This window comes from Leptodactylus fuscus, chromosome 4 (genome assembly GCF_031893055.1).
Source record: "Leptodactylus fuscus isolate aLepFus1 chromosome 4, aLepFus1.hap2, whole genome shotgun sequence".
In the NCBI taxonomy this organism is placed as follows: Eukaryota; Metazoa; Chordata; class Amphibia; order Anura; family Leptodactylidae; genus Leptodactylus; species Leptodactylus fuscus.
In genome coordinates, this window is record NC_134268.1 from 132090462 (window position 1) to 132114848 (window position 24387).

Here is a 24387-nt window from a genome sequence, read left to right on the forward strand (position 1 = left end):
AGCTGAATAACAGTCATCCTTTCAGGAGCACTCCCTCTCAGGTTTTTCCCTGTCCGAGTTTGGTTTGGGCTTTTGTTGATCTCCCATTGGGCTTGTTAAGACTTTTTGTCTTTTTCAAGTATAAACCTTCTAGTGGCCCGGCCTATACCAATGCTACTGTATCCCCCAATGAATACAACAAGAAAAGCATTTTATTATTGCAGGAATTACTTTTCATAAAGATCTTTTAATGGGGTGTCCTCATTTCAGAGAAAACAATCTTTTAAGGTTAATTAGCTGATGGTCTCAAGATTCCATTGCCATATGCTTTAATATGTACAACCCACATAAAGCAAATTTCTTTCAAGCAAACCTGTCACACTGAAAATGCAGGCAGAACTGAGTAGGAACACCCACAAATTGAGCAGAGAGATTTAAAGAGGGCTTTTTTATTACTTAGTCTAACTCCAGTTCTTTGTATTCTTCAATAAGTACCATTCTACTGATTCTGGCACAGTTGGAATTTTTTTTCTTCTAGCCCTGCTATTCCCCAGCAATCAGTGCAGTTAATTTGGGTGGTATGAGTTTGATTCTAAGCGCTGACTCCAGTTCAGTCATCCTGGATAGTGTCAGAGCGCTAAGAATTATATCCCATTGCCTGCTTCTGCCTGAGACTATTCACCTGCCAGGACAGACCCTAATTATCATGTCAGACTCCAACACTATTAGCACTGATTGCTGGGGGAACAGTGGGTGCTAGAGAGAAAAAATTCCAATTGCACCAAATTCACTGGAACGGTACCTTTTTTGAAAAAAAAATATCAAAGTACCATAATTAGTGAGGTGATGAAAGGTCCTCTTTTTAAGTGAATAAAGTTATAGGAAATATTTTTTTTAAAAAAATCTATCCGTTTTCTCATCTCCTGCTCTATACCGTGATACTCACATAATTCACCTCATTTTTAATGGTGAGAAGTTGCCGTTAAATAGGACTTCTCATGCACTTATGGTTTTATATACCGCTAGAAAGCAGACAGTGATCTGACGTGCGACTTTCCCTGTATGTGTCCCCCGGTGCTACAGATACTCATGTTGAAATGGCACCAATCTCTGCCCACTGTCAGAAGGGCGTTCCTGACAGTCTAGTGCACTGACTGCTGTATAGCGGCATATAAAATGCATGTGCATGAGGACATGAAACGTCTTCTTTAAGCTCAGAATTACCTGTTTCCTTGAACTTTATTAATTGATTGTATATTTCCTATAGAAAGAAGAAATTGGAAGCAAAATTAAAGAAAATGGAAGGTAAAGTTACTTATATTAGGGCAATACTCAGCGCCGTACCTCCCATGAGGCGACCTGAAGCGACTGCTTCAGGCGGCGCTATGCCAGGGCCCTGGGGAGGGCGGCATTTTTGCTGACCTAAGCCAGTTCAGGACAAGCTGTCCTGGATTGGCTTAGGGTCACCGTCACTGAGTGGTGGATTGGGGCGGCCGCTGGAGCAGGGCCTCTCCCTGCCTGCTCTCTGCCTGCTAAAGACGCTTTCTCCGCTCGGTCCCGCCCCCTCCGTGCGGCATCGCCCCCTCCTCCGGGGCGGGGGGGGGGGGGGAGGCTTTCTGACATCCGCCTCAGGCGGCAGAAATCCATGGTTCACCCCTGGCAATACTATGGGATCTGTAAATGGTATTACAATGTTTTGCGTTCACAAATTTACATGGTATTTATCTGATGAGAAATGCCCCCAAAAAATTAGAGAGCAACCAATTTGAGCTCATTAGATCTATTAAGTGCTTTATAGATAAATCCACAAACTACTGATCTTATTCCAATAGTATTAAACTCTGTGAGTTATTACAAATCAGTGCTCACTTTTTGACTGTTATTGGCAGCCTTGTGGTATATAAACTTCTCTCCTCTTCAAACTTGTGTTTCAATGAACATCACTTCTGCACAAAACTTTTTTTTTTTTTTTATGTAGATTGTGAGCCCCACATAGAGCTCACAATGTACATTTTTCCCTATCAGTATGTCTTTGGAATATGGGATGGAAATCCATGCAAACACAGGCAGAACATACAAACTCCTTGCAGATGGTTTTTTTGCCCTTGGCGGGATTTGAACACTAGAACTCTAGCACTGTAGCCTTGCAGCGCTGATCACTGAGCCACCGTGTGGCCCACTTCTGCACGAAACTGTAATAATCTGAACACTACATGGAAAACCACATCATTGATATTATTCTCCATATTTTACTTTAGAGTCTGCTGCAAAACAAGATAAAGACTATAAACAGCTGAAAATGGAAAAGAAAGTTATTGGAAAGGAATTAAAGAAATTACAGGTACATGATTACAACCTTTTTACCTGACTGACTCTGAAATATGGTATATACATAACTTGGCTAAATACTATTTTCTGTTCGCAGAAAAAACTTGATGGTTTCCAGAATGAAAAGAACAAAAAAGGTAGTGCCTGTGTAGACGATCCTCTCTCCATTCCCACCTTTTCACGTTTTCTTTCTTTTATTTTTTTTTTATTTCTTGGTAATTCTTGCTTTCCTCTTCTTTTAGTGGTGAAGAAAAATGCACAGACTCAAGTTACAAGAGCGGAGCCTATTGTGAAACTAGACAAACGTAAGTATTTGCTCAAAAGTAACAGTTACACTTCTAGCAGTTTGGAACATAATGGATAATGCAGCACCTCAGCAGTTATTTTTAAAGTTTTACAGTATATTCAGATAAACCAGCATCCGCAAGGTTTCAGTGATACAGGAATTACTAAATAGTCCAAACCAGTCAATGTACACATAGGGAAAAACATTCTAAAAAAAAAATTGGAGATTTCTAGAAAATATTTTACTATCTTAATTTTTTTAAAAAAAATATTTTCTTTTTTTTCAGAGAAAATTAAGTATTTATTGGAAGAAATCTGGGGATGCATAGAGTCTTCAACAGAAAATGGTAACTGCAATCTAATCATGCTTGGTAAGGAATGATATCGGTTTGGATAAATTATATTACATGGTCAGTTAATTATATTATTTGGATACAGGGATACCTAATAATTGTTTATTTGTGATCTATGGGGGAGGGGGGAATGACTCATTTGAGCTGTTATATTTTTAAGACTTTTAAAGGACTTTTTAAAGGTAAGGGAGTCGCTACTGTTGGTGACCGTCAGCAGTGTCCGTACCTACTGTCTGCTACAAGATTTTAGCAACGGACGCTAGCTGAACAGTCAGAAACTTCCATTCATTTCAATGACATTTTATCTTGTGTCTGTTAGTGTCCATTTACACCCAAGTCCGTTTTTTTTTTTTTCCAGCAGACAAAAAAAAAATCCTATATGCAGGATTTTTCTGCCCGTTAGAAAAAAAACGGACAGCAAGTGTCTGTTATTTTTTTTTTTTTTTAACAATGAAGTGTATGGCCAACGGACTTATAACGGACAGAAACTGATAGCTGTCAGTTAGTGTCCATTTACATAGTTACATAGTAGATGAAGTTGGATAAAGACATCAGTCTATCAAGTCCAGCCTATAACCCTACAATCCTCTACAGTGTTGGTCCAGCGGAAGGCAAAAAAACCTCATGAGGCTTATGCCAATTGCCCCATTTCAGGGGAAAAAAATTCCTTCCCGACTCCAAATCTGGCAGTCAGTATAAAAACCCAGGATCAACGTGTCCTTAAAATCTAGAGTCCATAACCTGTTATATTTTTCTCTTCAAGAAAGGCATCCAGGCCCTCTTTGAACTTGTTCAGTGAATCCACCATCACCACTTCCTGGGGCAGAGAGTTCCAGAGCCCTTTGTGACCGTAATGATAGGTGTCGGTTTTTTTTTGGTTTTTTTTTTTTTTGTTTTTTTTTACGGACACCTTCATAACGGAATTCAACGGTAGTGTGAACCTTACCTTAGCTTCTGATTCTCATAGCAATGGATTGCTGACCGAAGATCATACTCTGGGATGCAGTAATCTCATTCAAAATTGCGGTGACTGGGCATTGCCGTTGTAGAGGGTGGCGTTCAATTAAAAATGGAGGCGCCTTTACTCTTTAGACACCACGGTATAAATTTTACTCAGATAGATGGAAGGTATGTTTAGCAACCTATTCCATGTAATGTTAAAATTTTACCCTAAATTTACCATTTCTATATTAAAATGAACTTTTTGGTTATAACTACTGAATAATAGTTTTCCCTGAAAATAAGACCAGTGTCTTATATTAATTTTTGCTCCTAAAGACGCGCTAGGTGTTATTTTCAGGGGATGTGTGTTTTTTTTTTTTGTTTTTTTTTTTTTTAATGCACATGCAATGCAAGAATGCACTTTTTTTGTTGAACAAAAAAATCGGTGTCGCCTCTTTGCTGACTCCATTGTACCTGCTGCTCTAGAATGAGCCTGGGAAAGGCCCACTGCTGCTACTGTTGTCAGTACCGATAGAGTAGGGACAGCAGTGGCGGCAGCGTTTCTCTCCCAGCTCAACTCAGAGCAGCAGGGACAATGGATACAGTGCAATGGCGGCAGCAGATACCTATACAGTAGGGACAGGGGTGGTGACAGCGGGCCTCTCCCAGCTCATCCCAGAGTAGCAGGGTCATTGACTGCCAATAGGTCTTATTTTCAGGGGAGGCCTACAATTACTAAGCTTGTAAAAATTGTACTAGGTCTTCTATTCAGGGGATGTCTTACCTTTGTGGAAACCTAGTAAGACACAACTTTTAATAAATTTCAAATTCTGCAGTGTTTTGTAGAATTGGCCAGTGTTATGTGTACAGCCTTTGCAATAGATATAGCTAGGAAAGTGACATGGCAATTGCATCGTAGGAGTGGCAATGGGAGGGGTGACCGGACCCCATAGATGCCACCATCATTTTTAAAGTAAGGTGTTAAATGACCATGAAATTTAGTTTTTCACCACTTGCATCTACTACAGGATGATGTCACCGTTAACTTCCCCTGCTGATGACACATCCTCGTGATGTACTATGTAATATATCATAATGCATGAACTAGTTTATATTAAATAAAAATCAATATATAATATGCTTAGGATCATAAACTGAAAAATTAACTGATCAGGTAATTCAGTGTGAAACAAACCTTTTTGATTTAAAAGAAAAAGACAAAACAAGTTATAGAGGATAATTTTTCTGTTCATACCCCCTGCCATTTCCGAACGTCACCAAAAGAATATATCTCCGACATAAAAGAAGGCTTTATACCTTTTTCACTTTTTTCTCTTTTCTTTGGAAATGTAGACAAACCTCAACTGTCAATACCTGAAACAGAAGTCAGAAAAAGTAAGTGTGTGTATATCTGTGTGTTTGTAAATGTTCCATGTTCCCCCTGTTTCTGTTTTCATGACACTGCTACAAATAAAGGGATCATTTAGCGTTATATTTTCAGCAACAGTGTATATATTAAAAATGGATTATATGATGGTGTATTTAAATAAAAGCATATTCTGTAGTTTAGATATGTTTGTAATCTCTTTCAAACTGTTAACTCCCATTTAAAGTGGTTGGCGCAATTGGTTATTTTCCCTATATAGCTTGGACTTGGTGTACAGTTTAATTAAAATTTACACTAGCTTCTGAAAAGAGACATTAGTTGTGTGTGTGTGTGTGGGGGGGTTGTGTTTAAATAACAGTGATGTGGGCAGCATATAATAGTAAAATGTTGCAATTTAATGCAATAATCCCTGTGAAGGGGGTGTGATAAATTTCCTTTTTAATTAAAGGGAGACAGCTCTAAGTTTGTTTCAAACCATTATGAATTGTCTGCGTTGTTCCATTCCTGCTATTCCTGGTTGTATATTATGTATAAGATTTGCTACAATAGACTTAGGAGCTGGGTCATTAACCCCTTAATGGTGCAGGGTAGTTTGGGTCTTAAGGCTCAAACCCTATTTTTCAAATATGACACCTTTTACTTTATGTGAGGATGGCATTTATCTATCCAGGTGATTCCAAGATTGTTTTTTCATGACACATTGTACTTTATGTTGGTGGTAACTTTTGGTCATTATGCTTTGCGTTTGTTGTCCTGAAAAATTTCATCAAATTATTAATTTTGAAAGTTCTTGTTCTGGTAAAAACACAGTCCTATCATACACAATTCTTCATAATTAACATTTCCCATATGTCTACTTTATATTGGCATTGTTTCTTCAATATCCTTTTACTTTTCAAGGAAGATAGATGGCTTATAAATTTAGTATCAAATTGTCAGAGTTTCAAGAAAATTTCAATATTTTGTTTTCTAGGGACCTATTTAGTTTTGAAGTGACTTTGAGGGGCCTATATAATAGAAAACTCCCATACATGATCCCAATTTAGAAAATGTAGTCTTCAAACTATTCTAAACAGTATATAGGGACTTTGTTACCCCTTTAGGTGTTCCACAGGAATTAATGCAATATGGAGGTGAAATTTCCAAATGTCACTTTTTATATGCACATTTTCCATTTCAAACAAGATTTTCATGTAATAAAGACAGGGTTAATAGCCAAATATACCATAATATTTATTACTCTGATTCTGCAGTTTATAGAAATATCCCATATGTGGCCTTTCTGTGCAACGTGACTCAAACCCAGTCCTCAGAAATCAAAGAGCACCTTTAGGGATTTCGGGCAGCAATTTCATTAGGATGGTTTTTAGACACCATGTTGCATTTGCAGAGCCCTAAAGGTACCACAACAGTGGAAAAAACCCACAAGTGACCCCAGTTTGGATACTAGACCCCTTAAGGATTTCATCTAGGGGTGACATGACCTTTTTGAGCCCCCAGGCTTTTCACTGAACTTCTTTGAATTTGGCCATCAAATAAAAAAAATAATTTCTACAGTTATATGTACTTTTTCTTATTTTTTCCCCCTTTTACCAGGAAATACAGTAGCCCACCTTGTTACACAATTTCTCCTGAGTACAGCGATGCCCCATTTGTGGTTAAAAACCACAGTTTGGGCACAGAAACGAAGGAGTGTTATTTCTCTTTTAGAGCTCTGATTTTATACAAATTATTTATAGGTGCCATTTTACATTTGCAGAGCCCTAGAGGTAGCACAACAGTGGGAAACCCCCAAAAGTGACCCCATTTTGGATCTAGACCACTTATATTTGTCTACGGATATAGTGGCACTATAAGCTTTTCTAAATGGTACGTCACAGCAGATGGTGCAGAATGAGAATTGCAATTTTTGAATCGTATGGCACCTCAGTGCCCGATATATTATGCCCAGCACATGCCACCAAAGACATTGACCCCATAAAATATAACATAGATTCTCCTGGATATGGCAATACCCTACATGTGGCAGTTGTGTAATAACTGACCACACGGCAGGGCTCAGAATAGGAAAGAACCATGGATTTGGTGGCAGAAAAAGGCAGGTACGTAAGGCCCCTGAGGTACCAGGGCAGTTGAGACCCCCAAGAAGTGACCCAATTTTAAAATGTAACCCCTTTAGGTATTCATCTAGAGGTATAGTGAGCATATTGACCCCTCAGGCTATTCCAAATGGTACTGCATAGTAGGTGGTGCAGAATGAGAATTGCAATTTTTGAATCATATATGCCATTTCAGTGCCTGATATATTGTGCCCAGCATTTGCCACCGGAGACATAAACCTCATAAATGTGGGTTCTCCTGGAAATGACAATTCCCCACATATAGCTATTATGTGATACCTGGACACATGGGGAAAAGAGAAGGAAAAGAGGCAGCATGCAACAGGGGAGATAAGATGTGTGGAGTGCATCTGGATAAATTAAAATATCAAGGGATGTATAATAAATGTGAAAACATTTTTTCATACTGAGGACATGTATCACACTGGTATATGGTGTCCTTACTTATAATTCATAATGCACAGTTCTAATGTTCCAGAATTATTTTATCAAAATTACCATTGATTACTGAGAATTTAAGGGGGGAGTTGAGAGGTTCTCTTTATTCTTCTCCTGCAGCAGTTTTTCGGTTTTTATAGCATTCAGTGACAGTCCCTGAAAAATGGGTATGAAAATAATACCACACATCCCCTTACATGAAACAGGAAAATTCCCTTTGAATGAAATTTTAATTTTTTTTTTTCTTTGCAGAAAGAAGAGGAAGAAAAGTTAATAGTTCTCCCGAGGGCAAACTGTCTGCGAACCACAGTAGTCTTAGATTTAGTGAGACTTCTAACAATCTTGATGAACCAGATATAGAGCAAGAAACTTTGAACTCTTCTGAGCCAAAAAAATCACCTCGCACTATATCAGCTGTGGTTGAATTCCGTGAAGTCCATGCTTTCAGTGAGGATGCAACCCCTAACGTCTTGATCTCCAAGGATCAGAGGAACTTTTGCACAGAAAATTCTGATTCTGAAAGTGATATTGATGAAATCTTTGAGGTACAGGATTGGGCTAAACCTCTGCCAAATCTTTTATCACCTCTACAGTGTTCACCAATAACAATGAAGGTAGGTTTGAGGGGGGGGGGTCATAATAAAAGGAAGAATTAAAGGGGTTTTTCCCCTCTATGCTAGTTATTTCCTATCCATCAGATCCAGAGTGATGGAGTCTAACGAATTGCACCACTGATCAATTGAATGGGGGTTTTCATTCCCCCGTTCCTAATGGAATGATGTTAAGGCAGCACTTGCTTCTCCATTCATTTGAATGGATGTGCTGTACTGTATCTGGTGCTCTTAATTTAAATGAAAGGATAGGTGATCAGTGTTGGCCTAAGTGGTTGGAGCCCCACTGATCTGGCAGTTAACCCCTGTGCTGTTGATAGGGAAAAAATAATGTGTCCAGCTGGAAAAACACATGTGATCTACCATCTTAGATAGAAAAGCATTCAATATCTCCCTGCAGAAGAGTTTTCCGAATTTTAACTTTTGTGGAATCCTTTTGTTGGCTTTACTACATTTACTCCTCTGTGTATAAGCATTTACTAGAACAGGTTCTGTAGACTCGTGTGTGTCATACTGATTCACTGTATTGTTTGATTACCACAGCAGATTTGTGCTACTGCCAGGCACAGTGTTTTACACCACTATATAGGCTCTCTGCAACCAGGAAATATCTTTTTTTTCAACCTTATTCAGCACGAATCAGTACAGATAGAATCCAATCTTTTTTGGGAAATCTGGAGAAGCAGCCGAATCGAATTTGTGCTGAACTTAAAATGTGCATGTGTTTGAAAATGTATACAGTTTGTATAGAGCTGTCCTGTTCTGCCAGTGATCTGTGAGGGGTCTGGAATGTTGGACCTCTGCAGTAGATGCTGATGGTCTATTCTATGATTAGGGCTATCAATCATAAAAACTGGATAACCTTATTAAGTAACCGCATCAGCGGTCATATGTGTTGAGTACTTCACCCGGAACAGCATCAGGGGGATGCCAGAACCCCAGGGACAGGTTAATATTTTTTATGCGTTTTTTTTGTTGTTGTTTTTCACCTTTTACCGGTCTGGCAGATATCTGTAATTAGTAAGCAACCCCTATTTAATTTTTTTTTTTTTAAGTATATAAATACCTGGTGAATTTAACAGATTGATATTTTATTTCTAGGATATGGTCCACAAACCTGATATTTTTATTTTTCAAATTACAGAATGTATTTGGAGAATTCTCAGACTCAAGTGATGTTGAGAGCACTAATGAAATGGATCAGTCCAACAGTGTTTCCCAAGAAAGGAAAAAGAACCTACTTGAGAATGGGAGTGATAAAACCAGTAGTTTGAATGATGTCGAGCTCATACTGGTAACAACAGATAATTTTGCAGTAAACTCCACGTTGTGTTCTAATGATGGTCCAGATATAACTATGGAAGTGGAAACAAACAGGCACAGTCTTGCACAGACTACTGAAATGTTGCCTTTACAAGAGGCACAAGCAGTGACAAAGGATACCATCCATGAAGCATGTGAGGACAGATCTGATCATCTTACAAACAATGCGGCATGCTCTAAAGAACACCTTACTGACACATTGAAGAACCCTGAACCCAAACTTCAAAATTCTGCATTTTGTAAAAGACCCTTTGCTGAATTTGAAAATGTAGATCTGACTCTGAATGCAGAAAATGAGATTCATGATACTGCATGTCTCACAGAAGAAGAGAATATGCAATTAAATAATGGAGTTCATAATTCTACAGCAGATACATTGACTACTAGTTTTAGTCCATCAGTAACTCCGACACAGCCACATGACACTGTATGTAAAATGAAGCTTGATACCCTAACCTGTAGTAATCCTGAATCTTCTACCAGCCATGAAGCATCCAGAAGTCCAGCTACTGAAGATACATTTGTTAATAACGATTTACACACAGATCAAGATATGTCCATATCAGTGCCCAGGTTGAATGTTACTACCGTAGACTGTGACCAAGAAACTGTATTACATATGCAATCTCAAAATTGTCTAGAACATGAAAATTCAGACTGTTCAACAGATTTATGTATCGGTCAAAATATGACGGACGATTATGCACTTTCTAAAGACTCTGAAAAATGTCTTCATAATTCTATAGATGTAGAATTGTCTAATAGTAGTGAAGAAAACCTAGAAAAGCCATTAGACACCATGCCTACTTTAAGTGTAGTAAATAAATGCACCGAAGAGACCATGCCACCTTGTATTATACATAATGAAAAAAATGACCTACAATCTACTCTGAAGTCACTAGAAAAAAACCGACCAGGTGAGCCATTAAGTCAAACATCAACTTCAGTTTGTAACAGTAATCCTCTGTCAGCAATTTCAGATTGTACACAACAAGAAATAGATCATGAAGATATAAGAGCGAATTCAACAAAAGATAAGCCTGGAGACCTAGACAAAACACATGGGGCACCTCATAAGGTAGGTGCAGAAACGGAGAAACCAAATAACATGGCCACATCTCTGAACAAAAATGATTCCATTGCTGTTAACTCCACGGAGTCACAATGTGAAAGCATAGATAAGAATGAAGATGGTCTGGAAAAATGTTCATCACAGAAAGAAAATACACTGGGACATGAACATGAGCAAAAAAATTGCCATGGCCTTGAGATGGACCAAATGGCCAGTACATCTCTACTTCATGATGATGATGTGTATGAAAAGAGTGGTGATTCCTGTCAATCTCAAGTTATCGTATGTGAATCTGTAGCCTTACCAAAAGATCCAAAACTTGAAAAAGAGCTGCATACGTCACATGAAGACACTACATGTATTGAGGCAAGCTCTGACAGCCCTAGTCATGATCCAGAAAAACACAATCTTCTGGATACTAAACTCTCTTCTGTGGTCTATTCCAGTCCTGTTGATGTGGCAGTAGATTGTGACAGTAAAAATGAGGGTAACAGAATTACAACCCAATGTCAAGAAGTAACTCAGAGTATAGAATCCGGCATGGATGTAAATTCCAGAATTTCTGAAGTTAAAAACAAAGTTCATTGCCCACTCTCAAAGGCCAGTCTAGCTCCTGTGCCTGTTCTTCCAGTAGAAGAGTTGCAGCACCTTCATACACCTTCAGAATCAAGTGCATCCGTTAACAAGTTAGAAAATGATGCAACTGAGGCATGTAATGCATCTCTAGATAGTAGTGATAGTGAATATGAGTTTCCAGTTCGTAAGGTGGATATTGCACGCACAGCCTTAAACAATCCAATTGTTAGAAATGAGTCATTCAAAGCAGCTTCTGATGCAACCAAGGGTGAGAATGAAAGTGCATTAACTCTGAATGAGCTAGAAGAACAGAATAAGCCTTCTACACTAACCCATGGTATGAGCAAAGGACTTGATACACAAATAAAACTTGTAAATGGTAGTAAAATGGAGAGTAACCCATCAATAGAGCATAAACCTTTAGTGTTCTCTGTACATAAGGATTCAACGAATCGTGTGACTAGTAGAGGAGAGTCTGCAGAAAGATCCTCGGATGGAAAATATAAGGATATCAGTTTGCAGGAACGTGAAAGACAGAAAGATGTTGCTGATCACAGTCACTCTGATAATGAGGATGAAAAGAACTTTAGGACTTCTGCTGAAATGGCAGGTCAAAGAATTCGTCCTGGTAAAAATCTCATTTGGAATTTTAGTAGAGCAGATGATTTAGACGATTCCGGGGTGGTGTGCTTAACCAGGAAACAGAAGGCACGTTCTGAAAATGTAAGTGTAGATTTTGAAAACTCGATCCGTAAAAGCTGTGTAAGTAATGAAAAAACCCAAAAAATAGAGACCTCCAACAAATGTAAACCTTCCAGCAATCAAACTGTTAAAGTTGAAAATTTTCCACATAGACTTCAACAAGGGGAAACTATTTTAGCGAATGCTGATACCTCTACCAGTACTGGTCATTCGCCAGAAACTATTAATAAAGTAAGGTCTGAAATGGGTCCACCTTTGCCACCCCTACTAGGTCCATTGTTGTCAACTCCTCCAAGAAGGGTCCACACTCTCTCACCATTAATGTCTTCAAGTCATTCATCATTACCCTCTCCCCTTGAAGAGGCGATCTCTCCTTTACCAGCAACACCTTTTCCACCACTGATATCACCGTTAAGCAGTGGTCGTAAACGTTCATCTCCTTTATTTAATACTCCATCTCCTTCAGAAAAAGCAAACCGAAGAATACTGTCTTCTCCTTTGCAGTTTTGTTCTGCCACTCCAAAACATGCAGTTCCTGTCCCAGGAAGATTGCCTCTTTCTGCAAATGGAGGGCCTGCTTGCAATGTTCAAGAAAATTCTGTGAAAATTCTGGATACAATGTACCCAGAATTGTCTGCAAGGGCCAGGACTTTAAATATCTTAAAGGGTAATGTTCAGTTGAACAGAGGTATGTCTGGCGATGGACAAAATGTGCCTGTTAGCCAGATTACTGGGTTTAAGTCAATTACATCCACTTCAACAGTATTCATAAAAACTGGGAGCAACTCAAAAACGAGCAATAAAGAGAACCCTAATGCTTGTGAAACTCAACTCTCATCTGAGGACTCCACTTCTGTAAATAAAAGAGCAATAGATTCTTTCCAAATGCCTAAAAGTGCCAAAAGACTAAGACTTGATAGTGAGCCAGCTGTTGCTGAAAGTGGCAAAGACTGTTACATGAAACCTGCAAACAACCAAGATGCACAGAAAGAAGATGAATCTAGTGAAAATAGCTACTGCGAGTCTCTTCCGGATATTGTGCACGACGGTAGTGTTGAGGAAGACTTTATAACCAATGCGTTCAAAAAAGTAGAAGAGTTGTGTTTTGATCTTCTCCCTGTGATTAGAAGCCATGTGTATGTCGGGACAATTCCCAAAGTTCCAGTAATGAGAAATGAGGAGAAAGAAGTGATTTATGAATTCAGCAGCTCTAAAAGAGTAAGTCTTTCCATTTATATCATGTTTTTTCTTTTTTTCTTTTGTGTAAATACTGATGAATCTGAATATAGTTTCTAAAAGTTGCTGAATTATTTAAGTTGTCTGAGGTTATCTGAATGATCTATTTATTCTACCAAGAGCGGCACCCTTCTTGTCCTTGGATTGTTTCATTTTGCAGCTCAGCCTTGTTCGAGTGGTGCTATTTCTCTAGATAAAAAACAGACTTAATTTCCTTTTTGTAGAACTACTCATTAAGGAATTTTAGGTTTTCTTAGTCACAGTTTTAGTTTTTAGTGTTAGAATTCATTTATAGAGGACCTTTTCATGTTCACTTAAAGGGGTATTACCATGTACATAATATCTATATTTGTAGATAATTAAAAGTTTAACATTTTTGCAAATATAAGTAATTGAAAATTCTGCAAAGTTTTAAAGATTTTCTCTAACTTTCTTAGTGGTGACAGTCTATCTTGATGGGTTGCCATGGATATGACCACTAATGCAGAAACTTTATAAAAAATCAGCAATGATTCCTTTATTGTGGCCGGGATATCTTCTGATACATGTAGTGTCCCTGCCTGATAACCAGGTACAATAAGAAAATCATAACTGGATTCCTGACAAGTCCCAGACCATAGAAAGTTTCTGCATTAGTGGTCGTATCCACTGGCAACTGATCAGATAACAGACTGTCACCACTAAGAAAGTTAGAGAAAATCTTTAAAACTTTGCAGAATTTTTAATTACTTATATTTACAAAAATGTTTAACTTTTAATTAACTACAAATTTAAAAATAATTCTGTACATGGGAATACCCCTTTAAGCATGGCTTTTTTTATAGACATTCATTACAAAGCAGTCGGTGAATTGAATTTTGGCACACCATGAAAGAACACTTGCATAGTACTGTGAAGCCTTCCCCACTACCCAACAATGACTCTGACTCTGAGCCGTAACGTCAGCTCGCAACCATATAGCGATACTGGTAGTCAAAACAAAGTTGCCTTGTAATCTATAGTATGTCCTGTGTTAGAACTAGTTCACGTGCAGTTTTTTGGGAGCGGATTTTGACGCGGAATCCGTCTCAACATCTGCTGCCAAAAACTGCTTCCATTGACTTCAGTTGGAGCCGCTCACGTCTTTCTTCTGCTAGATAGTAGCGGAAAAAAGAAGCGATATGCCCCTTCTTCCCGCGGATTCCGCGACTGACTTAGTTCTGGCGCGAGGCTCCCTCCTGATTAGATCCATTCGTTCGGGCCTAGTCCGGAGTGGAATGCCACGACGGGATGTCGGTGCAGTGCATCAGCATTCCATCGTGGTTAGCTGCACAGTATGTTCACACACGGAATCCATTTTCTGCCGTGTGAACATACTCAGAGAGGGCATAATAGGTGTTCTTTTATTTGTGTATTTTCTTACAATACATCTAAGAATAAATAGAAAAAACTTCCACGCTCTAATAGTATAAAACTATTCAGGTTTATTAGTATCTAAATATAAAAAACATACAGATACAAATAACATCATCCAATACAAATATTGTGGGGAATCAAAGAGATAATAGTACCAGTAAACTCCAAGGTGGTATGTGTTGTACAGGGTAACACAATAAGGCTTAGTTCACACGCGAGTATAGTGTGGCGGAGTTTGGTCCGGGAAAAAAAACTTCCGGAATTAGGAAGCAGTTTTTGGACACTGAGGTGTTTTGGGTTTTTTTTGGAGTGGTTTTTGGTAAAAAACACCTGTGGTTTTTCCCTCCCGCACAGTGAATGGACCTTAAAAAACCACGGTGCGGTTTCCGCCTCCCATTCACGTGTATTGATTTCCTCAGCCGGAATCCGCCTCAAGAAAAGTCATGTCGCTTCTTTTTTCCGCTAGTGACATAAAAAATGCTAGCGGAAAAACGAACGCTAGCGGTCTACATAGACCACTATTGTATGGAGGTGGGTTCCACATTCAAATTCCGCCCCACTGGCCCCATGTGAACAAGCCCTAGTAGATAATGAATAAAGTATCTGCAAAAAGCAATGTATATACCCATAAGACCATAGTATATATTATATGGCTACAGAAAGTGAGAGGGACGAAGCTCATTGGGTGTGTTCTTTGGTGGCGTGCTAGGTCTGTTTGGTAACAGTGTGATGTAGTAAAAATGGGTTGTACATTTGTCTTCGTCATGGCCTGATAGACCTCTCACTTGGTGACTATATTTGGGGTTTTTTTTTTGTAGCCACATAATATATACTATGATCTTATGGACATATATATTGCTTTTTGCAGATACTCTATTCATTACCTATTTCTTATTGTGTTACCCTGTACTACTCATACCACCTTGGTGTTTACTGGTACTATTATCTCTTTGATTCCCCACAATATTTGTATTGGTATTGGATCATGTTGTTTGTATCTGTATGTTTTTTTTATATTTAGATACTAATAAACTTGAATAGTTTTAAACTATCAGAGTGTGGAAGTTTTTTCTATTTATTCTTATGCGAGTTTCTCCACACTTGCTATGCAGTATTGGCCTCTTATGTGTTATTACTATACATCTAAGTAGGTAGTACACTTTACACGTCAACCCCTCATTGGACTGACGACCATTTCTATTTACATTTTTTTGTACACTTATACAGCTCAGGGCTTGTTCGCATCTGCGCCCAGGACTCCGTTATGCAGGTTTCCGTTTCCTGCACAAAACATTTGAATGGGTTTGAAAGAGTCTGGCCGTGAGCATTTTATACTCTCCGCAGCGAAACCGTTTTTTTTTTAACCGGATCTAGTCGGACATGCAGTACTCTGTGTCTTGTTTATAAAAAACGGTTTTGCTGCGGAGAGCATAAAATGCTCACCAGCGCTCACGGCCGAACTCAGCATGACAGGACTCAGAACGGAGACCAGACGCTGGTGTGAACCCAGCGTCAGCTGAATATGCATGTTTTGAATGGGGAGACACCTTCTGGACACCTTTTTAATATCAGCTTGCCACCTATAACAGTAAAATAATCAATCATATTAAAATTTAACAGCGCATCAAGCATGTCATACAGTAATTGGGATTACCTGTTAGGGCTGGGCAATTAATCACAAAATAACTGAAACTGAAAGTCAACTCAATTAACGTGAAATTGCTCACATGGACTATTTCAGTTATTTCACATCCCTGTAAGGGTTGGTTCACACTAGCGCTTGTATTCCGTCCGCAAGGAGTCCGCATGAAGACACCCCCCCACCCCCCACCCCGAATGGAATACCAACGCTAATGCAAGCGCTGTGCAGTTAAGCACACGGAACCCATAGACTGTAATGGGCTCCGTGTGCTTGCCGCGCACTGCCCACACAATTCATTTGTGCGTGCAGTGGGCGGCAAGCACACGGAGCCCATTATAGTCTATGGGCTCCATGTGCTTTGCAAGCACATCACTTGCGATTGCATTCCGTCCGGGGGGGTCTCCATGTGGACTCCATGAGGACGGAATACAAGCACTAGTGTGAACCAACCCTAATCCTGTCTCACCCTGCCATTGGCTAAAGGATATGTCAGTAACTGTGCACTATCCAGTCAGGGTTGGTGATCTGTAAGTAATTTGAAATGAGATTCAGTGGTATGGCTTGGTGTATAAATAGGGAAGGAGGATACATGTATAAAGTGGAGTGTACTAAAATAATTGTTTATTCATAACCTAGGTACAGAGATCAAACGGACATGACATTGATTTGGGTTGTAATCACACAGCCCTACTGGCTTTTATATTGTATGTATATTCCACAATATAATCCTTCTTCCTGATATCCACATTAGATGGTTAGCGGCTGCAGGCATTGTTACTTTGTATAAGGACATCTTAAAGGGGTTGTCCAGGAATAGAAAAACCTAGCCGCTTTCTTTCAAATGCAGAGCTGCATCTGTCCACCTGTTTGGTTTTTGCACTTTAGCTCCACTGAAGTGAATGGTTTTGGGCAGCAGTAACACACACCCTGTTGACAGGTGCTGTGCTGTTTTGGGAAGAAAGTAGCCATGTTTTTAATCCTGGACAATCCTTTTAACTGTGCCCTCTATATTTGATTTGTAATGAAATATTATCAAGAACTAAACCTTGATGGCTTATCTTTAATATAGGCTATTAGTTAGAGCCGAAGCTGCAGAGCTTAAATGAATGCTTGAAGACTTTGAGAAATGTATCCAATATATTATGTTGTTTTGGTTTTTTTTTTTATAATTATCTTTTCTTTTTTTCCCCCTTTTTTTTTAAAAAAAAATTTCTTTGTTTAGAATTTAACTAACCGATTTTTACATGAGCTTTTGAAAAAACTTAAAGCTGGAAAGAGTTCACTGCATAGCACCTATCTTCAAGCTCTGTGCCGAGTATATGTGGGTTTGTGTCGTCAGCTTGGAGATGTTGAAAGAGCACGTGTTCTTTGCTATAGCATACTTAAAGAAGGTGGGTTGTCTTTATCTTTATAAAGCATGGTGCAGTATATTGCTTACCACATATATACCGTATTTTTCGGACTTTATAAGACGCACTGGACTATAAGACGCACCTAGGTTTTAGAGGAGGAAAATAGGGAAAAAAAATTTTGAAGCAATAAATGGTAAAATATTTAATATATGGGAGTTGTAGTTTTGCAACAGCTGCAAGGCCACATTGACAGGTGACCCTGCAGCTGTATGGGGACGCATAGAGTGTTTTTTTTTGCGGGGCCAGAAGTACTTTTTAGTTATACCATTTTGGGGAATATCTATTGCTTAGATCGCCTTGAAAAAAAACCCGGTGGTTTATGACATATGATTTTCTACTTTTATATATATATTCTAGGGACAGGAGGTGATTTAGAACTTTTATTTATTTCATATTTTTATTATATATTTTTAAAGCTTTTTTTTTTTTTTTTTTTTTTTTTTACTATTTTATTCCCCCCCGGGGGCTTGAACCTGCGGTCACTTGATTGCAAGTCCCATAGATGGCAATACAACTGTATTGCCATCTATGGGACATTCTGTCTATTAGTATTACGGCTGGTCATAGAGACCAGCCGCAATACTAATACAGCAGTGACAGGCCTGGGAGCCTCATCATTGTCACCCGAACAGGTCGGCTCCTGCGATATTGCCGCGCAGGAGTCGGCCTGCAACTTTACAGGTACGGGGCCGGTGGGGACCGGCCCCGGGGGAGAAGAGGCCGCTGATACAGACTGCAGACCCGGCATCCGCTGTACTAGAGAGGCGGATGCCGGTGAGGGATAGACGCCATCACAGGTGCCGGGGCCTGAGACATCGCTGTGCTCCTCTGCCCTGCATGAAGCCAGCGGCGGGGGGACGGAGGAGCGGAATAGCATCGCCGCTGCTGGCTTCATGCAGGGCAGAGGAGCGCAGCGATGTCTCAGGCCCCGGTGTCTATCACTTGCCGGCATTCGCCTCTCTATTACGGCAGGTGCCAGGCCAGGCACATTCAGACTATAAGACGGACCCTTCTTTTCCCCCCAAATTTTTGGGGAAAAAAGTGCGTCTTATAGTCCGAAAAATACGGTACTTAGAATTATACACTCTTACATAAGGTGCACTAAGGGCCAAAAACAGTTGAAAGTAAACGCATAAGGCTAGGTTCACACCTGCCAAACAAACAGGAGGATGTGTGATGGTATCACCTCCTAAAGTCCTTTCAACTAATCAGTGCCAAAATAAATAAATAAAGAACAATAAGTGCTCATATTTTATTAAAGGTACGTAACCTATTGTGATTAAAAGACTAAGTAAATTAAAAAATACGCTATTGCAGCGCCTGCTACTAACAATTGTTAATGGGTTAACAGCTTGGTGGCCAATGCTAATGGGTTTAGGAGTTCATATAATGTGTCCATTCATTTTATCTTTTCCACATTTCCTCCTTCAAACCCACATTGTTTGTCTTTAACACCTTGCTCCCCTGCTGGGATTAGTGAGATAAACTTGGGCGCAAACACTCAGTATCTGTTCACACCCATCTAATCCCTCTGTTTGTGCGATCATCTAAAAAGTGTCCTGCTATATTCAAGGCAGGACTTAACTTATGCACCTAATCTGGTGGCTAGGATCATGCCAAGTGATCTGGGGATCAATAACCCTTTTGAATGTGCCCAGACGAGGATATAAGGTAACCACGCTCCATCTGATTCATGGGTTAGTATATTCCCTCACTAACAGTTGCACTGCAGGAACTCGAGTCGATTATCACCAGTCCGTTGTAACCAGTCTCCTCTTATTCAAAGAAACCTGCCATCCTTCAAGTATAAAATAACTTTCCCTGTCATATCCCCTCTTGCCCTTTATACTTGAAGGATGGCAGGTTTCTTTGAATAAGCAGGCAGATACCGAGAGGAGACTGGTTACAAGGGACTGGTGATAATTGACTCAAGTTCCTGCTGTGCAACTGTTAGTGAGGGAATATACTAACCCATGAATCAGACGGAGTGTGGTTACCTTATATCCTCGTCTGGGTATATTCAAAAGGTTTATTGATCCCCAGATCACTTGGCATGATCCTAGCCACCAGATTAGGTGCATAAGTTAAGTCCTGCCTTGAATATAGCAGGACACTTTTTAGATGATCGCACAAACAGAGGGATTAGATGGGTGTGAACAGATACTGAGTGTTTGCGCCCAAGTTTATCTCACTAATCCCAGCAGGGGAGCAAGGTGTTAAAGACAAACAATGTGGGTTTGAAGGAGGAAATTTGGAAAAGATAAAATGAATGGACACATTATATGAACTCCTAAATCCATTAGCATTGGCCACCAAGCTGTTAACCCATTGACAATTGTTAGTAGCAGGCTCTGCAATAGCGTATTTTTTAATTTACTTAGTCTTTTAATCACAATAGGTTACGTACCTTTAATAAAATACGAGCACTTATTGTTCTTTATTTATTTAGGTTCACACCTGCACCTCATCCCCGCTTGGGAATTCCATTCCCCGTTCCGCTTTAAAAACATAGAGCATTTTTCAGGCAGAAACCTGGTGGAGCCCGTTATAGTCTATGGTTTCTGCAGGTAATCACTTTAAGTGGATTTGAAACCCAAATGCACATGTGAACCTAGCGAAGGATATTGATAGCAATATCTGGGATTTAACGCTTGAGGTCCCATGTTGCGGCAAAGCTGCTTTTGTTTGTTTGAAGATTTTTGCTGATATATATTTTTTTTTTTTTGTATAAGGTAGAAGTGCAATCCAATTCATTGAAATTCAACCCAATTCATCCTGTCTGTAGTGATTTTCTTTTGCAGGCTGCTCTATGCAGCCTGCAAAAGAAATGCCAATTTTTTGCAATGTATTGCAATGCATTAGCGATCAGACCCCCTGAATATGGCGATCAGATCTCCAGAATATGGTGGCTTTTAGAAAGAAAAAAAAATGGCACAGTTTTGGATTTTTGTTAAGGGGTTAAAATGTAAATAAAACCATATAAATTTGGAATCTCCAGAATCATATTGAAACATAGAATACAGATGACAAGTCATTTTGGCTGCACAGTGAACGCCATAAAAAAGAATCCCGTAAGAAAATCGCACAAATGCACCTTTTCTTCAAATCCACCCCATTCTGAATTTTTTTTCCAGCTTTTCAGTACATTGTACAGAATAATTAAGGGTAGCATCATGAAGAACAATTTGTCCCTCAAATATTAAGACCTCATATGGCTCTGAGAGCAGAGAAATAAAAAAAAGATATGGGGTTTGGAACGGGGGGGGGGGGGGGTAGCAAAAATGAAAAACGAAAATCAAAAAATACCGTCGGCAGGAAGGGGTTAATACTGCAAATTCAATAAATGACCAATCATTAGTTCTTTACAACATATAAAAAGTGTTTAGAAACTGTTGTGCATAATAATTTTGAACATTGCATTTTGATTTTTAATTTGTGACTAAAAACGATCATTGGAAGGTTTGTCCAATAAGCGTGATTTATACAGTTGGAAAATTTGAACAATGTACTGACTGTCATTTGCATCAACCATTTAGGAAAATCTGAGAAAATTATCATTTGCATTATAATTTGGAATGTGGTGTTCTATGCAATCCAGGATATTCTTAGATATTAGTTGCACGACTTGTTATGGTGAAACGTGAGCGCGTCACCTGTACAAGTCATGCAGATATAATGCACACTATAGTGTTTCCTAATGAGGCATGGTTTCACTATTCTGTGTTCCTTAAACGTTTCCTACAGCTGGTGTTGGTTTTTGTGATGCAGTAGTGAGTCTTCTATATTTTTACAACCCACACCTGGTTTTGACTTAAAAAACAAATTTGGCATCTTCTGCTTTATATTTGTTGCAACATCTGGCTGACCTGGCAGACTTGTGGTTTTCAGCCTCTTGCCGTCCTCTCCTGAACAATCTTCTAAGCTGACTAATGGCCAAATAAAAGTTTAAAGTACCTTAAACCATTGCCTTCTGTTCATTGTGTACTTCCTCTGCCTTTAGGTTTTCAAGATCCTGATAAATTGCTCCTGTTTATTGTCAGTTCATGGAATGATATTCTGTCCCTGCATGGAGTTGTCAGTAAAGCAATACAGGCAGTTCTTAAAATCCTTGCAAAAGATGACGTTGGTTCTTGTCTTGCTGCTTATCTGAATTGGGAGAAGGTAAGTTGTGGACAGATGCTATACAAAACCTGTTATAGAAAAAAGGCTATGTAAAAGACAGTGTTGAAAAAAAAATAACTAGTTTTGGCAGATCGATGAAAAAAAGTCTTTCTTGGCTGAAGCAACAAATCTCCATACAGCTTTGTTTTCACAACAGTGGGTTAAGAAGGGAAAGCTGAACTCTGGTGTGTGTGTTACAGGCAAAGAATAGATTATTTTATATTCTTCCGTCTTCTCCTTATCCCAATTTTGTCATTATAAATAATTTATTTAAATCAAACACTAGCATTTGCATAGCCAGAAATGCCTTAAAACATACATTCATCCTGCAAATAATAGCGGTACAGATTTAAGCATGCAAAAGTTATGGCTGACAGCGCAATGAAGTTAATACATTATGTGAGATAATAATTTGATTGTCATAATCAAATCATATTCCATTTTGTTCGCCATGTCAAACGTAAGAGGTCAAAGAGGATGATGAATAACTTTAGTCTTTTCTTCTATTTTTTGCAGAGTCCACCAATGAACATAAGTGTCTTACTAAACAGTGTTCTTATGGCAATACAACTGTATCCAGATGTCAAGTTTAATCAGAGTGAGAAGTATGGATTGGATTTGACTGACAGTGTCTGGGAATATGTGTTTGCTGTTGATCTCTTGTGTAGCCACCATAAATGGGTTTGGACCAATGAAAATGTAATAAGGTACTATAGCAAATTCATGTTTAAGAGATTAACCCCTCCACAGTTTCAAAGTGGGTTTACATCGTGAAATAAAAACAAGTAATATATTCTTAAATCTTGAAGACTAGGGGATCATCTACCATATGAGACTGTTCGGTCCTTTGAATAGCCTTATTGGTGTTGCCTGTATACACAGATCAATATATGGTTTGGGGTTTTTAGTATTCGATCAAATACCTCCCTGCCATAGGTATTTGTGTAAACGGCCGAACACCAAGGGGTTAAGCGCAACGAATATTCCATGCATTTAACCCCTTGGTGTTCGGCTGCTTACACGAATACCTATGGCGGGGAGGTATTCGATCGAATACTACTCGCTCATCTCTAGTTTTTAGGAATCAGCTGACTTCCTGTAGGGCATTTGTATGTTGAGCTGTGTTGTCCTTGCTTTACTCCTTGTAACATTTCCAAAGGCAGTCTGACATCTTGAATAAAACTACTCTATAGTTTAAATACCCTAATAAATGAGAGACAGGTAATACCTTGGCTGCTATCAGATAGAATACAATTTAATAAGCTCCTCAACCTGTTTTCAGTAAATGTCTTATTGGTAGGTGCAGATACCAGATTTGCCCAGTTGGCAATAGACTCATTTAGTAGCGCCATTTTTAAGTACCCATATATACTCGAATATAAGCTGAGGCCGCTAAATTTACCACAAAAAAATGGGAAAACTTATTGACTCGAGTATAAGCCTAGGGGGGAATGCAGCAGCTACTGGAAAATTTTATAAATTAAAATGGTCGGAGTTTTTGGGTGCAGTAGATGCTGGGAAAGGGGAGGGGGTGTTTTGGTTGTCTGTCTGCCCCTTCCCTGAGCTTGAGGACTGAGGGGGTTTTTTTTCCGCCACTTGGAATTCAGCCTGGCTGAATATAGGATATCTTCAGTGCTCCTATTAACCACTTTCAGACGGAACAGGAGCACTGCAGATACCCTATATTCAGTAGACCGGGCACTTTCAGACACAGGGATACCTAATGTGTTTGTGTTTCACAGTCATTTTCTACCTCTATATGTATTCTAGGGAAAGGAGTGATTTAGAACTTTTATTTACTTTTTTTTTTTTTTTTTTTTATTCTGTTTTTTGAAAGCTTTTTTTTCACTATTTTATGGGAGATTCTATACATTACTATTGTGGCTGGTCATAGACCCCCCTCCAAAAAAAAAAAATAATATATATATATATATATATATATATATATATATATATATATATATAATCTTTATTTTTTTTGCTTGACTCGAGTATAAGCCGAGGGGAGCTTTTTCAGCACAAAAACTGTGCTGAAAAATTTGGCTTATACTCGAGTATATACAGTAGTTTTCCCTTTGCTCCAGTAGCTGTGTTGGAGTGAGGCGGTCTTTAGGCCAAAAAGTCATAATTTAACGCTTATTACCCTGTCTTGAATAAACAATTACCTGTACTCCCTGTGAAAGAGTTCTTTGAAGTATATATATATTGTCTTCTACACTGTAATGTTTAGTCAAGTTAATAAAAGTAACGAATTGTTCCTTCTCTGTGAATATTGTTATACGCTGTAATATGTTTTATCTGTACTGTTTTTCTCTTAGTAAAGAGCTATGGCCAATATTGGATAAGTGGGTGAAGCGTAAGAAGGGCAATCTGACTCTTCAATTTATCCCAGACATAATTGTTGCTACTGTTCTTCGTCTCATCG

At 38.9% G+C, this 24387-nt stretch overlaps 1 protein-coding gene across 4 annotated transcripts in view; it reads left to right on the top strand.

Annotated features, from left to right (window-relative positions):
* The window catches only part of ICE1 (interactor of little elongation complex ELL subunit 1), a 205076-nt gene that overhangs the window by 42342 nt on the left and 138347 nt on the right, over nucleotides 1-24387 (top strand). For 3 of the 4 annotated variants that reach the window (XR_012715467.1, XM_075271072.1, XM_075271071.1), the window contains 12 exons: nucleotides 1247-1284; nucleotides 2238-2320; nucleotides 2405-2444; nucleotides 2550-2612; nucleotides 2880-2963; nucleotides 5241-5282; nucleotides 8085-8446; nucleotides 9588-13334; nucleotides 17612-17780; nucleotides 21802-21962; nucleotides 22479-22669; nucleotides 24281-24387. Coding sequence is in view for 2 of the 4 variants with exons in the window: in XM_075271072.1 (XP_075127173.1) it covers nucleotides 1247-1284; nucleotides 2238-2320; nucleotides 2405-2444; nucleotides 2550-2612; nucleotides 2880-2963; nucleotides 5241-5282; nucleotides 8085-8446; nucleotides 9588-13334; nucleotides 17612-17780; nucleotides 21802-21962; nucleotides 22479-22669; nucleotides 24281-24387 (5087 nt within the window). In the remaining 2 variants the exon portion in view is untranslated. The remainder of the gene's footprint in view (nucleotides 1-1246; nucleotides 1285-2237; nucleotides 2321-2404; nucleotides 2445-2549; nucleotides 2613-2879; nucleotides 2964-5240; nucleotides 5283-8084; nucleotides 8447-9587; nucleotides 13335-17611; nucleotides 17781-21801; nucleotides 21963-22478; nucleotides 22670-24280) is intronic. The other variant, XR_012715468.1, reaches the window with a different exon arrangement.